At 58.3% G+C, this 16014-nt stretch overlaps 2 protein-coding genes, 1 long non-coding RNA gene and 1 pseudogene across 34 annotated transcripts in view; 2 read left to right on the top strand and 2 right to left on the bottom strand.

Moving 5' to 3' along the window:
- Nucleotides 1-11: 11 nt before the first annotated feature.
- On the bottom strand, nt 12-1168 carry RPL36 (ribosomal protein L36). 2 transcript variants are annotated; one of them, XM_015122577.3, is made up of 4 exons: nt 1137-1168; nt 864-958; nt 224-358; nt 12-145 (listed from the first exon to the last, which is right to left on the bottom strand). In XM_015122577.3, the coding sequence occupies exons 2-4, from the start codon at nt 954-956 to the stop codon at nt 56-58; spliced, it is 318 nt and encodes a 105-aa protein (XP_014978063.1). In that variant the 5' UTR covers nt 957-958; nt 1137-1168; the 3' UTR covers nt 12-55. The 2 variants fall into 2 exon arrangements, with proteins under 2 accessions (XP_014978063.1, XP_077835713.1); XM_077979587.1 differs by having other exon boundaries at nt 864-962; nt 1138-1168.
- A 140-nt stretch (nt 1169-1308) lies between these two features.
- Nucleotides 1309-16014, bottom strand: part of HSD11B1L (hydroxysteroid 11-beta dehydrogenase 1 like) — a 36346-nt gene continuing 21640 nt past the window's right edge. Inside the window, exons 1-9 of one of the 31 annotated variants that reach the window (XR_013409589.1) lie at nt 10324-10543; nt 6912-6998; nt 6698-6828; nt 5279-5390; nt 4815-4906; nt 4452-4545; nt 4159-4324; nt 3690-4067; nt 3295-3595 (exon numbers count right to left, since the gene is read on the bottom strand). Coding sequence is in view for 30 of the 31 variants with exons in the window: in XM_028839743.2 (XP_028695576.1) it covers nt 3872-4067; nt 4159-4288; nt 4398-4584; nt 4815-4906; nt 5279-5390; nt 6698-6828; nt 6912-7194 (1131 nt within the window). In the remaining variant the exon portion in view is untranslated. Of the gene's footprint in view, nt 1466-1492; nt 1632-2061; nt 2291-3294; nt 4068-4158; nt 4585-4814; nt 4907-5278; nt 5391-6697; nt 6853-6911; nt 7802-8301; nt 8403-10233; nt 10544-16014 lie in introns of those variants that run through there. The other 30 variants (XM_077979534.1, XM_077979532.1, XM_028839755.2 and 27 more) reach the window with 30 other exon arrangements.
- LOC144337025 (uncharacterized) lies at nt 2483-4070 on the top strand. Its single transcript, XR_013409618.1, has 2 exons — nt 2483-2580; nt 3058-4070. It is a non-coding gene; the product is annotated as an uncharacterized LOC144337025 (long non-coding RNA).
- MICOS13 (mitochondrial contact site and cristae organizing system subunit 13) lies at nt 11087-14141 on the top strand (annotated as a pseudogene).

The following is a 16014-nucleotide window of genomic DNA, read 5'->3' as shown; positions in this document are numbered from 1 at the left end:
GCCAGGGCTTCGGTCAAGCTGTTCTTTATTTCACGGAGAAGCCGGGGGAGGCGGCTCAGTCTTTCTTGGCAGCAGCTTTCCTCATAGCGGCCAATACGTTGCTCAGCTCCTCCCGCTTCCTCTTGGCGCGGATGTGCGTCCCCACCTGCCAGGGACGAGGCCGCAGTCAGCCCGGCCCCAACTCCCATCCCATCCCGCCCCTCGGCCGGCAGCGCCCACCTACCCTTTTCTTGATAAACTTGAGGGCCCGTTTGTCCTTGGAGACCTTCAGTAACTCCATGGCGCGCCGCTCGTACGGGGCAAAGCCACACACCTCCCGAATCATGTCCCGCACGAACTTGGTGTGTTTCGTCAGACGCTGGGGGGAAAGGGGCGGCCGTCAGGGTAGGGGGAACCCTGCATTCTACTTAAGCAGCTTCTCGCGCTGCCACGATTTCCCTGGCTACTTCCTCCCCTCTGTAAGTAGCTGTGAGAACTAAGGCATTAACCCCTAGCGCTTTTCACCGCGCCCGGAGCAGCTCCCATCCTCCCCAAGTCCCAGTCTCCGCAACACTCGCAGGACGCGCCTGGAGTCCAGGCTGAATAAAAGAGCCCAGTACACTGGCACACCTGAAATCCCCCAACCTCACACACCGCAACCTCGGGCCAGCTCCATCAGCGAACTCCTACTCATACGTCAGAACCCCAGACCCGCTGCCCCGCGCCGCTCTCAAGGTGCTCTCTCTGCCCCAGCGTGGATTGCGGCCGCCCCCTTTAGTTCCGCACCCCAACGCGCATTCTTTCAGGTCGAGAGCCTTTGCCCAAGCCGTGCCCTCCACCCTCCAAGAAACCCCCGACAACCTCCGCGTGGCCCCCGCACTCACCCCGCGGCGGCGGCTGTGCCTGGGCTTGCTCACGTTCTTGGTCACCTTGTGGCCCTTGTTGAGGCCCACGGCCATAGGGTAGCGTAGAGCCATGGCTGCAGACAGCGGAGGGGAGAAGGGGCGGAGGTGAGTACAGGCTCGGTTCCCGAGGCCCAGAGACCCGCGTCCCGGCTTCTTCAGCCTCGCTTGCCACAACCAACCATCCTCCAACCCGCACAGAGGACCCGGGAGTCTGGATGGCGGCGGATCCCGGCAGTGCGGGAAAGCACTTACCTACTGCTCTCCCGTGGCGGCCCTGGCGGAAGGGCTGGCGGCGAGCGGAACTCTGGGATATCTACTCGGCTCAGGAGGCGCATGCCAGAGAGGCAAGAACGGCGCGCGCTCCCCCTGGCGGCTGGAGTCTTCCCCCCGCGGTCTCACTGAGCATGCGCGACCGAGCTCCCTGAGCATGCGCGTTTACTCCTGCGAGCCCGAGAGCTGGAGTCGGAACCAGTAGAGGTGACTGTGGCTGCCTTCCTCCCTCTGCTTGTGACATGAGTTCGAAAGCCAACTCCGCCGATTTCTGGCCGACCCTGCATCGACGACGTCATCCCCCAGAATTTCTTCAATTGTAGAACGAGAATAATAATAAACTGTTTGAACTGTTAAAACGCCCATTAGGCCGGGTGCGGTGGCTCACGCCTGTAATCTCAACACTTTGGGAGGCCAAGGCTTGTGGATCACGAGGTCAGGAGCTCGAGACCAGCCTAACACGGTGAAACCCCGTCTCTACGAAAAATACAAAAAATTAGTCAGGCCTGGTGGCAGGCGCCTGTAGTCCCAGCTAGTCGGGAGGCTGAGGCAGGAGAATGGCGTGAACCCGGGAGGCGGAGCTTGCAGTGAGCCGAGATCGCGCCACTGCACTCCAGCCTGGGCGACAGAGCAAGACTCCGTCTCAAAAATATAATTAATAAATAGCCGGGCCGGGCGTGGTGGCTCACGCCTGTAATCCCAGCACTTTGGGAGGCCGAGACGGGCGGATCACAAGGTCAGGAGATCGAGACCATCCTGGCGAACCCGGTGAAACCCCGTCTCTACTAAAAAATACAAAAAAAACTAGCCGGGTGAGGTGGCAGGCGCCTGTAGTCCCAGCTACTCGGGAGGCTGAGGCAGGAGAATGGCGTAAACCCGGGAGGTGGAGCTTGCAGTGAGCTGAGATCCGGCCACTGCACTCCAGCCTGGGTGACAGAGCGAGACCCCGTCTCAAAATAAATAAATAAATAAATAAATAAATAAATAAATAAATAAATAGCCAGGCATGGTGGTATGCTTCTGTAATCCCAGCTACTCAGGAGGCTGAGGCAGGAGAATTGCTTGAACACCAGAGGCAGAGGTTGCAGTGAGCCAAGATCGCGCCACTGCAGTCCAGCCTGGGCAACAGCGAAACTCTGTCAAAAAAAAAAAGAAAAAGTCCCATTAACGAGGGTATTGGTTTCATTATCTATCAATTGGTCAAGCTCTGGACTCGGTCCGAATACAGCAATGTGTAATAGTGCCCCTTGGGGACATCTGATGTAATTTTAGGTGGTGCAGGGACGGGAAGTAAATAACTGAATTACATGGCGGAAACACACAAGTTTCCAATTTTTCTCCTTTAATGCTACTAATATACGAGACAGAGTCTCGATTTAGGGCTGCTCTAATTGGGGTTAGCGCTTTCATGTTTTTTCCAGACAGGGTCTTGCTCTGTCACGCAGGCTAGAGAGTGCAGTGCTGTAATCATAACTTATTGCAGCCTTGACTTCCAGGGCTCAAGTGATCCTCCTGCCTTAGCCTCCTTAGCTGGGACCACAGGCACATGCCACCACGCCTGGCTAATTTTTTAATTAAAATATTTGCAGCTGGGTACAGTGGCTGACACCTGTAATTCCAGCACTTGAGGGGCCGAGACTGGGGGGATCACCTAAGGCTAGGAGTTCGAGACCAGCCTGGCCAACATGGTAAAACCCCATCTCTACTAAAAAAAAAAAAAAAAAAAAGGTGTGGTGACCTGCACCTATAATCCCAAGTATTCGGGAGCCTGAGGCACAAGAATCGCTTGAACCCCGGAGGTGGAGGTTGCAGTGAGCCTAGATCGCACCACTGCACTCCAGCCTGGGCGACAGAGTGAAACTCCGTCTCAAAAATAAATACATTAATTAAAAAGTAAAGACAGGGTTTCATCATGTTGGCCAGGCTGGTCTCAAACTCCTGACCTCAAGTGATCTGCCCACCTTGGCCTCCCAAAGTGCTGGGATTATAGCCGTGAGCCACGGCTCCTGGCCCTCTCAGCCTCCATTTCTCCACCTGTGAAATGGGATTGAGAGTCAAGGATCCTGATACATACACCCCACTCCCTCTGCCCACCAGCTGCTAGCAAATTGGAATTACCAAGGAATTTGAACAACATATATGCAAGAGAAGAAGAGTTTTTATTCACAAACAGGAGGCTGGGTCCAGCCCAGAACACACTCTTTCCCTCCTCCTCCCCTCAGACCCTGCCACCAGCTAGACGAACAGTGTAGACGTCCCTGCAGGTGTGAAGAGTACCAGAGACCCCAGCTGGGGGAAGCTGGCAGGGGTTGGGGGAGATAATCCCAGATGCAATGAGTGGAAAAAATAAATCAGGGACTTAGAAACACAGACAGGAGATGGAGAGGGGTCCATGGGTGGCTCAAGGGTGGCGTGACCTCTCTGAGCCTCAGTTTCCTCATCTGCAAAATGGAAGCAGTCATGTCATCAATAAAGGCCAAACAGGTGAGGCTTTGCAGGTCCCGGACAAAGGCACCTAACAAGGGGCACCTGCACCTCCAAAGCTGTAACTTGTTCCAGGTGCCCGTCGTTTTTCTCGGTTTTGCTTTTCTGTCTTGATGACTTCATCTTGGGCTATGGCCACCCTCTCAGGGGTGTCTCTGTGAGTGTTCTGGCTCCAGGGACAGTTGGAGAGAGGAGCGTTCCCGTCTGGGACGTTAAGGGGCACCCCCAGGTGCTCAGGCTGCAGCAGCGGCCGTGACGTTGAGATCCTGGCGGATAAACCAGGCCCGCGGGCGCGGCAGCCAGCGCCGGAGCAAGCACAGCAGGTGGAAACGCCACGGGTAGAAGACGCCAGCTGCGCGCGTGGCGCCGCCGCGGATCACGGCCAGGGCTGCCTTGGGCCCCGGGGCCGCCTTGACCCTCGTGACTCCCCTGGGGACGGGAGGGCGCGGTGGGGACTGCGGCTGGGGCTGGGCGGCCGCCCATGGGCCCCAGCCCAACCCCAGGCTCGCCCGGGCCTCACCTGACTGCCTCAGCGGCGGAGGCGCGATCTCGGAGGCCCAGGACACACATGGTGATTGCCACGTTCACGTCCTGCACGTCCAGTTCCCGCCGCAGGGAGCCGAAGAAGCTGTCCAGCGCGAACTTGGCCGCTGAGTAGGGAGTGGAGAACGACGTGGGCACGCGGCCTGGGAGCGCGGACAGCAGCGGCTGAGTGGCTCCCCGTCGTCCGGGAAGCCTGCCCAGACCCTCCAGGCTCACCCGCATCGAGCTCCCCACTCCCCGTCCCGCAGGGCCGGGGCCGAGTGCACGCACCGAGCAGCGAGGACACCACCACCAGGGAGCCCTTGCTGTCCGTCAGGCTGGGCAGCGCCCGCGACGTCAGTTGCACGTAGCTCAGAAAGTTTACCTGCAGGTGGCACTCGCGAGTCACCGGCAGAGGCGGAGCCTACGGGCAGGGCGGGGCCAGAACCGGGTCCGAGGCGGGGCCAGAAACCCGGAAGGCCGGCCCGGGGGCGGGGTCAAGGCCGGGGCGGGGCCTTGGGCTAGGAGGGGCGTGGCCGGGGCGGGAAAGGTGGAGAGCCGGCTCAGGAGTTGGCAGAGCCCCGGCCGCGAAGGAAGCGGACCACCGGTCCCTGAGATCGAGGGGCGGGCTGGGGCCACGGAGGAGTGGAGCACCTGCATGAGCCAGCGCGTCGCCTGGGGGGTGCGGGCTCGCGTGCCGGCCGGGACGCCGCCGATGTGGTTCAGCACGAGATAGTCCAGCCCTCCTGGCCCAGAAACGCCGGTCAGCCCCGAGGCCCCTCCCCAAGACAACGATCAAACCCCGCCCCCGATCTTAGCTCCACCCAGAGCGCTGATCCAGTGAACTCCGCCCCAGGTAACTCCCCCTACGATCAAAGACACCCAGCCCTGGCCTTACTCCCTGGATCTAGCAAGGTTTCGTCCCCATTCAGTGAGGCCCCGTTCAGAGCACTTTCCCCAAGATGCAATGAGACTCCGCCCCGACCACGCCCCCAGTCCGCATACGTCTCCGCCCTGACACACCTGTTACTGTAGCCACACCCACAGCCCAATTCCGGTCCTGTCCCTAAGGCCTAGGCCAAGGTCCTGGACTCCAGGCTTCAGGCCCAGCCCCTCACCCAGCTTGTCCAGCGCAAACTGCACCACACTCTCGGGCGCCTCAGGGGAGGCCATGTCCGCAGCGATGTAGAAGACCTTGGGGGCGCCCAGCTTCCGGCAGTTCCCTACCACCTGGGGGGGGGCCAGAGCTGCCCGTGGGCCTCTCCTCTACAGCAGCGCCCCCCCCACCCCGCACCTGCCAGCCATAGGGAGGCCCCCGCCTGAAAACCCCCCCCTCACTCTGAGCCTCGAGCCCCATTCGACACCATTCCCAAAAATGTACCACTGCTGGGGGCACAAAGTGGAGCCTGCGGGCCAGAATGCTGGCCAATTTGGTGGTTAGTCAATCACCAACATCTAAAACAGGACATTTCACCTACAATTTCCAGATTGCTAGCTTCTCTTGAAAAACTGAAAAGTTTGAGCCCAAGAGCTATACCCTTCCTTGAAGTAGCAATGGGCTGTTTGTTGCTAGGAAGTGGCCATCCTTCCCTTGGAGTTTGAGAGCCCTGGCTATCAGCACAGGCATGGACACTCAATACTCTCATTTGCTGAGAAACACTGCACTTTCCAGTCACCGCCTCACTGCACTGGCACAACATCCTAACCCATGAGAAGGTGGGGTTTTTGTTTGTTTGTTTGAGACGGAGTCTCACTTTGTTGCCCAGGCTGGAGTGCAGTAGTGCGATCTCGGCTCACTGCAACCTCCACCTCCAGGGTTCAAGTGATTCTCCTGACTCAGCCTCCCACGTAGCTGGGACTACATGCTCGTGCCACCATGCCCTGCTAATTTTGTTTTTCTTTGTTTTGAGACAGAGTCTCTCTCTGTCACCCAGGCTGGAGTGCAGTGGTGTGATCTCAGCTCATTGCAACTTCCACCTCCTGGGTTCCAGCAATTCTCCTGCCTCAGCCTCCTCAGTAGCTGGGATTACAGGTGCCTGCCACCATGCTGGTGTTTTTTTTGTTTTGTTTTGTTTGTTTTTGTTTTGTTTTGTTTTGTATTTTTAGTAGAGACGGGGTTTCACCATGTTGGCCAGGCTGGTTTTGAACTCCTGACCTCAAGTGATCTGCCTGCCTTGGCCTCCCAAAGTGCTAGGATTACAGGCGTGAGCCCACCGTGCCTGGCCTAATTTTTGTATTTTTAGTAGAGACGGGGTTTCACCATGTTGGCCAGGCTGGTCTTGAACTCTTGACCTCAGGTGATCCACTTGCCTTAGCCTCCCAAAGTGCTGGGACCACAGGCGTGAACCACCGTGTCTGGCCAGAAAATGGTTTTATTGTCCCCGTTTTGCAAATGAGGAAACTGAGAGGCTCAGAGAGGTTAGGCGACTTGCCCAAGGTCACACAGGAAGCCTGGTCATTGCAAGGATTCAAACCTAGGCTCTCTTCCCTCCCGCCATGAGCACCCCCACCATTCGTCTAGACATGGGGTGGCTCACCTTCTGCAGGAGGGCCTCAGTGTGGGCAGTGAGCACCAGGTGGGAGCCCAGACGCGCGTAGTGATAGGCCAGCTCCTCACCGACACCAGCGCTGGCCCCTGTCAGCAGTACTCGCGCTCCCTGGAGGCTGGCTGGCCATAGCCAGGGTGGTCACTCTGGGCGGAGGACAGGACAGCTGGCCCGGTTTCTCCCTCCCTCAACCCCAGGTGCTCACCTGGGTCGAAGTTGTCATCCCAATAATAGGCGAAGAACAGGGCCCCCAGCCCTGTGAGGAGAAGCACCTTCATGGTCCTCTGTGGGCCTGCAGAGGGACAGGGGACAGAGGTGGCCGGCACAGGCCTGGCCCACAGCCACCGCGTTTGGTGGGTGTTTGGTGATGCCACCGCCTTGGATCCACGCCCTCCTCTCCACAGCCACCACCTGTCCAGGCCACCACGGTGGCTCCATGAACCACCGCACCTGCTCCCTCTCCCTCCACCCTTCTCAGCCCTCTCCATCCACACACCTTGCCTCCCCTGGACTGAAAATCCTTCCTGTTCCAGTTAGAATAAAAACCAGACTCCTTGGTGGCCACAAGCACCCTGCGTGGACCTGTCCTCCTTGCTCACTCTGCTCCACTAAAACAGACCCTTTGCTGTTCCTGGAAACCAGCTGGCCGGGCGCGGTGGCTCACGCCTGTAATCCCAGCACTTTGGGAGGCCTAGGCGGGTGGATCATGAGATCAGGAGATCGAGACCATCCTGGCTAATACGGTGAAACCCCATCTCTACTAAAAGTACAAAAAATTAGCCAGGAAGGCCGGGCGCGGTGGCTCAAGCCTGTAATCCCAGCACTTTGGGAGGCCGAGACGGGCGGATCACGAGGTCAGGAGATTGAGACCATCCTGGCTAACACAGTGAAACCCCGTCTCTACTAAAAAATACAAAAAAAAAAAAAACTAGCCGGGCGAGGTGGCGGGCGCCTGTAGTCCCAGCTACTCGGGAGGCTGAGGCAGGAGAATGGCGTAAACCCGGGAGGCGGAGCTTGCAGTGAGCCGAGATCCGGCCACTGCGCTCCAGCCTGGGCGACAGAGCAAGACTCTGTCTCAAAAAAAAAAAAAAAAAAAAATTAGCCAGGTGTGGTGGTGGGCGCCTGTAGACCCAGCTACTCGGGAGGCTGAGGCAGGAGAATGGTGTGATCCCGGGAGATGGAGCTTGCAGTGAGTTGAGAAGATTGTGCCACTGCCCTCCAGCCTGGGCAACACAGCGAGACTCTGTCTCAAAAAAACAAACAACAAAAAAAGCCAGTCACCATCCTGCCTCAGGGCCTTCGCATAGGCTATTTCTACTGCCTAGAATGCTGTTCCCAGATATAATCAAATGGCTTGCTCTCTCACTTCTTTCAAGTCTCAGTGCAAAAGTGACCTCCTTGGGCTGGGTGTGGTGGTTCACGCCTGGAATCCCAGCACATTGGGAGGCTGAGGCAGGCAGATCACTTGAGGTCAGGAGTTTGAGACCAGCCTGGCCAACATGGTGAAACCCCACCTCTACTAAAAATACAAAAATTAGCCGGTCGTGGTGGCAGGTGCCTGTAATCTCAGCTACTCAGGGGGCTGAGGCACACACATGCCTGTAATCCCAGATACTTGGGAGGCTGAGGCAGGAGAATTGCTTGAACCCGGGAGATGGAGGTTGCAGTGAACTGAGATTTGCCATTGCACTCCAGCCTGGGCAACAAGAGCAAAACTCCATACCAAAAAAAAAAAAAAAAAAAAGGCTGGGCGCGGCGGCTCACACTTGTAATCCCAGCACTTTGGGAGGCCAAGGCGGGCCAAGAGGTCAGGAGACCGAGACCATGGTGAAACCCCATCTCTACTAAAAAATACAAAAAAAACTAGCCGGGGGAGGTGGCGGGCGCCTGTAGTCCCAGCTATTCGGGAGGCTGAGGCAGGAGAATGGCGTGAACCCGGGAGGCAGAGCTTGCAGTGAGCTGAGATCCGGCCACTGCACTCTAGCCTGGGCGACAGAGCGAGACTCCGTCTCAAAAAAAAGAAAAAGTCAGTGGGACAAGGGGAAGAGGACTTCCAGAACCAGGAAGATGAGACAAACCAGACGGAGGGGATCACTGAGGAGTCCCGAAATCTCCCATCTGTAGGTCCAGCCCTAGGTTCTTTGCCTCTGCTGTCCTCTGGGTGTCTCCTCTTGACAACCTCCAGGCCCCTTAGAGCCAGCAGGACCCAATCTAGGCTCAGCATGTCACCCCACACCTGCTTCTCTTCCCAGCTCACCATCACAGTAATAGCCCCACTGTCCCCTGTCCCTAAATGGGAGACCCAGGCATTGTCCTCACCTCCTTCTATCCTTTCACCCCCATGAGCTCATGGTTTTCAGATCTTATCCATTCTCCATCTCCAATCTCTCCCCAACTGTCCCTTCCTCTCTCTCTCCAGGGCTCCCAGATTGTTACCTCCCTCCTAGACCCTACTCCTGGCCTGACCACCCCCATTTTTCCTCTGGCCTCCCTTCCATCTCCCACTTGGTCTGCCCACCTCCACACTGGCTTCCCCATGTCCACACTCACTCCCTCCCTGCCTCTCCTGTCCATGCAGCCAAAGGCATCTGTGTCAAAAGCAACATGGCCACGGCCCTGCCTGCTCCAAACCCTCTCAGGGGTCCCCACTGCAACTGGTGGAAACCAGGCTCCTCACTGCACCCCATGAGGCCCTGCAGGTGTAGAGCCTGACTACTTGTCTCTCCTCCTCTCCCACGGCCCCATCAATGAATCGTTCAGTTCTCAAAATAGTGAACTCCTGGCCTTCCCCAAACACACGAGGCATGCCCACAGCAAGAAACGAGCTTCCACCTTTTCCCCTGCCAGGGACAGCCCATGAAGCCCCTCTGCTCATCCCTCTTTCCGCCCCCAGCTCCATACTGACTGCAGCAGCCCGGCAGGGGGAAGTGGGACCAGATGGACAGACGGGTGGACAGATGGGTGGATGGATGGATGGATGGACAAATGCATGTATGGATGCACAGATACAAGGATGGATGGGTGGGTGGATGACCAGATGAATAGATGGATGGGTGGATGGATGGACGATGGACAGACAGATGCATGGATGGATAGATAGATGAGTGGATGGATGGATGGATGAATGGATAAACGGGGGGAACATATAAATGGATGGAAGGATGGACGTATGGACGGACAGATGCATGGATGTATTTATGGATGTATGGACGGATGGATGAGTGGATGGCCAAATAAATAGATGAATGGGTGGACAGATGGATGGGTGGAAGGATGGGGGAGCAGATGGATGAATTGATGGGTGGGTGGATGGGCGGACAGATGGATGAACGGATGGGTGGATGGATGGGGATTCAGATGGATGAGCGGAAGTGTGGATGGATAGATGGAAGGATGGATGGGTGGATGGACAGATGGATGGATGGAAGGATGGACGTATGGACAGAGGGATGGGCACATGAACGGTTAAAGCAGCCCGGCCGAAATGCGGGAGAAATGGGGGGAAGCCAAATCTCTGCAGAACTCACCGGCCCCTTGTTGACCTCGGCGGTCCTTAGCTTCCCCTCTGAACAAAGCGGGCGTGTGACCCGCTGCGTACCCCTAAACCGTGCACTCACCCACTCAGGCCTCAGTTTCCCCCACTGTACAGCAGGGCTGGGGTCCCAGCCTGGGAGCCACGCGAACGCCCCCACAGTCCTCTCTTCTCCGCAGCCTCCTGCCGGGTACCCGACCGCGCCCCCTCACGTAGGGCCTGGGTCACGTGACTCGAAGCCCACCTTCTCCCGGCGAGGAGCCAGGCCGCGGGGACCCAGCGCCGGAGCGTCGCCGGGCAACAGTCCCCGCCTGGTCTCCACCTCCCACCAGGGGCCCGGCACCGCCCCCTGGGCGGACGCCCCGCCTCCGAATCGATCACGTGAGGGGGCCGCCGCTCTCGAACAATCCCGCCCTCGCGTTGCCGTGACAACCGCCTTCTAGGCACACTCTTCCTAGGTCCGGGCCCTTGGTTCCCCGCGCGGGCGCGGGTGGATCTCTCGGGTTCCGACTTCTTCTCGAGTCACTTTCAGGCTTCAGCCAGGAACCTAACGCCTCTTTCCCTTCACGCTGCCAGGACCCGGCCGGGCCGAACTACATTTCCCAGGAGGCTCCGCGGGCAGGTACAAATAGCGCCGTGCTGACTACATTTCCCAGACAGCCTTGCGGCGGCCCGGGACTTAAAGCGTCCATTTCCCAGCTGCCCCTCGCTGCGGGACCGCAGCCTTTCTTTGGAGTCTCAGAGCCGAAGAGACTACGACTCCCAGAGGACCTTGCGTCGGGCAAGAAAGACTACACCTCCCAGAGGCCTCTGCAGGGCCGCGACAGGAAGCGGCGGGCGAGTCGACTGTCCTTGCGCGTGGATCCGAGCGACCATGGTGGCCCGGGTGTGGTCGCTGATGAGGTGCGTGAGGGAGCCGGAGGGGACCCGAGTCCCCGAAAAAGTCCCTTTTTGTGGGCACCCCTGTCTCCAGTCTGGTCCCGATCTGCTCTTCGCTTTCCGTAGGGTCACCTCCCCTTCGTCCCCCGCCTATGGGCTAGATAGGGAAACTGAGGCTCCAGCGGGGTGGGGCTTCCCGAGGTCGCCAGTCTCCTCCCTCCTGCCTCCCAGCGAGCCCTTGGCGTTCCACTCGCGGTGTCAGCCTCCGCCTCCGAGCCTCAGTTGTTTTCTCTGTGAAGTGGGAATGCCGGTGAATCCTGCCGCTGGCGTGGATGGGAGGTGAATGCGTGCTCGGAGTGACAGCGGGTAGGAGGCGCCCAGGGACCCTTGGTTTCTCCAGGGCTGGAAGGCTTCTAGAATGTCAAGGATCTTACGTCTTCACTGCCCTCGCTCACTGTGGGACCTTGAGTGACCCACTCTCCCCCTCCCGGTTTCAGTTTATCAGTTAAAGTGGCGTCCAGCCGCCCTGCCTTGCACATTGTAAATCGAGTGCTGTATATAATGGGAGTCTGGGTCGACGGTGCTACACTACAGAGTGTCACCTGTGGACGGTGAGCCCCCAGGAGGGTCTCACTGTCTCCGTGGGCCTTTACCTCCTGAGCGTGGCGGTCAGTGTCCGCTGAGCTTCTGCTCCTCCCGTCCCTGCCCGCAGGTTCCTCATCAAGGGAAGTGTGGCTGGGGGTGCCGTCTACCTGGTGTACGACCAGGAGCTGCTGGGGCCCAGCGACAAGAGCCAGGCAGCCCTACAGAAGGCTGGAGAGGTGGTCCCCCCCGCCGTGTACCAGTTCAGCCAGTACGTGTGTCAGCAGACGGGCCTGCAGATACCCCAGGTACTCCGGGCTGGGAGCGAGGCCAGGGCTTGGCGGGTGGTGAGCTCTTGGGGGGTTCCTCCAGCCCTGCATGATGTTGTTCTCCATATTTATGCTGGCCTGATTCTCAGGCCTGTCCTCCTCCCTCCGCTTCTGGGGATGGGCTGCTGAGCCTTTTCACCACTTCTTTCTGCTCATCTCTTTTCCCAGCTCCCAGCCCCTCCAAAGATTTACTTTCCCATCCGTGACTCCTGGAATGCAGGTAAGGCACCCAGTTTCTTTACTTGGGAGGTTGCTGCAGACACCCCAGTCTAGCCCCTCTCCCCACTTCCTGGCCATTCCTTTCTGTCCATCCCCCTTCCTGCCCAACATGTGTCTCTTAGGGATCTAAAAGGGAAAGGAGGCCTAGCCTGGTGGCTCACCCCTGTAATCCCAGCACTTTGGGAGGTCGAGGTGGGTGGATCATCTGAAGTCAGGAGTTCGAGACCATTCTGGCCAACATGGTGAAACTCCATCTCTACTAAAAATACAAAAATTAGCTGGGTGTGGTGGCGCATGCCTGTAGTCCCAACTGCTCGGGAGGCTGAGGCAGGAGAATCGCTTGAACCCAGGAGGTGGAGGTTGCAGTGAGCAGAGGTGGCGCCACTGCACTCCAGCCTCGGTGACAGAGCAAGACTCTGTCTCAAAAATCAATAAATAAATAAATACAAGGGAAAAGAGTGGAGATTCTAGCGAAGGGGATTGGGGGGAGCCTTTGAGGGCTGGGTTGTACAACACCTGGTAGAATGAGAGGCAGGAGGCCTGGGCCCACATTGGAGCTTGTCCTATGAGCTTGGACAAGGCAAGGCCCTGCCCCACCTCTGCCTCAGTTTCTGCTGGAAGTTGTTCTAAAAAAATTTTGCTTGCTGGGTGTGGTGGCTCATGGCTACCAGCACTTTTGGAATCCAAGGCAGAAGGATTGCTTGAAGCCAGGAGTTTGAGAACAGCCTGGGCAATATAATGAGACCCTCTCTCTACAAAAAAAAAAAAAAAAAAAAAAAAAAAAAAAAGAAGTCTTTTTAAATTAGTTGGGCATGGTGGCGTGTGCCTGTAATCTCAGGTACTTGGGAGGTTTAGGCAGGAGGATGGCTTGAGCCCTGGAGTTCAAGGCTGCAGTGAACTATGATCACACCACCGTACTCCAGCGTGGGCAACAGAGGGAAACCCTCTCTCTAAAAAACAAAACAAAGCTGGGTGCGGTGACTCACGCCTGTAATCCTAGAACTTTGGGAGGCTGAGGCGGGCAGATCACAAGGTCAGAAGTTCAAGACCAGCCTGGCCAACATAGTGAAACCCCATCTCTACTAAAAATACAAAAATTAGGCTGGGTGCAGTGGCTCACGCCTGTAAACCCAGCACTTTGGGAGGCCGAGGTGGGCAGATCATCTGAAGTCAGGAGTTCAAGACCAGCCTGGGCAACATGGTGAAACCCCATCTCTACTAAAAATACAAAAATTAGCCGGGCTTGGTGGTGCGCGCCTGTAATCCCAGCTGCTACTTGGGAGGCTGAGGCAGGAGAATTGCTTGAACTCGGGAGGCGGAGGTTGCAGTGAGCCAAGGTTGCACTACTACACTCCAGCCTGGGTGACAGGGTAAGACTCCATCTCCAAAAAAAAAAAAAAAAAAAAAAAAATTAGCCTGGTATGGTGGTGCGCTTGTAGTCCCAGCTACTTGGGAGGCTGAGGCAGGAAAATCACTTGAACCCGGGAGGTGAAGGTTGCATGAGCCAAGATCACACTACTGCACTCCAGCCTCGGCGACAGACTGAGACTCTGTCCCCTGTCCCCCTGCCCCCCACCCAAAAAAAAAACCTCTTAGAGTTTCCCAGGGGTTGGAGGCTGGGTGAGGCTGGGAGGGGAGCATCACCAGTGGCCGTCCCTTTCCCACAGGCATCATGACGGTGATGTCAGCTCTGTCGGTGGCCCCCTCCAAGGCCCGCGAGTACTCCAAGGAGGGCTGGGAGTATGTGAAGGCACGCACCAAGTAGCGAGTCAGCAGGGGCCGCCTGCCCGGGCCAGAATGGGCAGGGCTGCCACTGACCTGAAGACTCCAGACTGGGACCCCACTGCGAGGGCAGCTCCCGGCCTTGCCGGCCCAATAAAGGACTTCAGAAGTGTTCCCTGACCCGTGTGCTGGCCCCAAGGGGCACAGGGTCGGCCTGGTGGTGCCTAGAGCACCAAAGCCTGGGCTTCTGGCTCCTGATGGCTTGTCAGGGCTTGATCTTGACCACAGGCCATAGCTCTCCCCTTTGCTGTCTGCTCTGGTGCGGGGAGTCAGAGGTCACAGTGGTTGCTCCCGGTGCTCCACAGGCCATGCTCTGGGGCCAGGAAAGTGCTTTGGCCAAGCCTGGGTTGTGGGGGGTCTTGGTTTTGGAGGGCTGAGACCACGGGAGGACAGTGGAAGAGCCAGAGTGGAGAAGTGGGGTCTGCTTCCCTGCAGGACACAGGGCAGGAGCCCCCGGGGCCACTGGTTCCCGCCCTCCTCAGCTCCTATCCGCAGTCCTGTCCCGGCCCTTTGTTGGCTGGACTCCACCCTCATTCCACCCTCTCCTCGACAACCCTATAGGGATTCCTGGCCGTTGAAGGAAATCCAGGTGTTTGTTGCCATTCAGAGGGTCCCCCGGACATCCCCTCTCCCCTGGGACGCCTTCCCTGACACCCCTGCCACACGCTGGCTGAGCTACCTGGCAGCCTGCACAGGTCCCGCGCATCAGGCATGAGCCCTGGGAAGCTGGGCCTGTCGAGGGGCTCCCTGAGAGGCTCCCAGCATCCAGCCACAGAGGGCGGTCCACGGGGTTGGTGATGGCAAGAGGCCTGGGCCCAGAAACCAGTCTGGTGGCTCCAGGCAGATGGGGGTGTGGCGGTGGGGGGCTTGGGTGGGGCCGGAGGCCTCCAAAGGATGCTGCCCTGAGGGCAGGGAGCAGACAGGTGATGCTCACTAAGGTGGAACAGGGTCCCCGTTCCCAGGAGTTCAGGGGTTTATGTTGCTTGGTGTAGGGGACTCAGCTCAGGAGGGGACAGCTGTTACAGAGGAGAGGAGCAGAGACTAGAGGCCGGGGCATCTCCCCCGCTGTCCCACTCAGAGAGGAGAAGCCCCTGGCCTGAGCAGGGCGTAGGAGGGGTGTGGCTGGGATCAGCGGCCTAATCTGGTAGAAGGGGAGCCCACAGGGCCTACCCACCCCCTTCCCCTGAGGAGCATGGTCCCGGGGCAGGTCCGCCACATCCACTGTACCCCTGCCCTTACTGGGCCTTAGCAGTGGTCGGGGCAGGTCTAGGGTGAGGGAGGGATGAGCAGGGCAGGGGAGCATCCCCGACCCTCGGTGCTGCAGGAGGAAGCCGGTGCTCACCGTCCTGGCCAGCAGCACCCACGCACCCACCGCCTCCTGCCACCGTCCACCAAGCCCTTCGTGAAGCCCCAGGAAGGAGCAGGCTTCAGGCCCATTTTACAGATGAAGAAACTTGCCCCGACAGTTCTGTCTGCCCAGCCTGTCTGGAGCCCAGGCTGTTCACAAAGCCTCACCGGGGATGCAGAATTTCTAGTCGCCTCGCACCCAGGCACGCAGCCCCAGCCTGTGAGGACAGGAGGGTTTGCTGTCAGTGCTGTGAGGCCATGGCTGGGCCGGGGGTGTCCGCCCGCTCCAGGAGGCCTCTGCAGCCTCACACCTGTTACCAGCACTGTTAGAGGGGAAGGACTGGACAGGGCCAGTGAGCAGCTGCCTTCTGGGCCGCTCACCTCCATCCAGGCGGCTGGGTTCTGCAGCTCCACGAATGTGACTTAGTTCTTCCCTGGGGGTCACTCATGGGCTTTATCCCATGAGTCCGTCCTCGCCCATCCACTGGCACCTGTGTGCAAGAACGTGTCTGGGGTCAGGGGAGTTGGGGGGCCATGGAAGCGGAGCTCCGGAGAGCAGAGGTCTGCGGGTGACTTTGGGAAAGTGGGAAGGGGCTGGGAAAACACCCGACCACACCCACAGCCAAGACCACAGAGCA

This window comes from Macaca mulatta, chromosome 19 (assembly GCF_049350105.2).
Source record: "Macaca mulatta isolate MMU2019108-1 chromosome 19, T2T-MMU8v2.0, whole genome shotgun sequence".
In the NCBI taxonomy this organism is placed as follows: domain Eukaryota; kingdom Metazoa; phylum Chordata; class Mammalia; order Primates; family Cercopithecidae; genus Macaca; species Macaca mulatta.
Note: the sequence above shows the minus strand (reverse complement) of the source record. Positions and strands in the feature narration are given on the sequence as shown.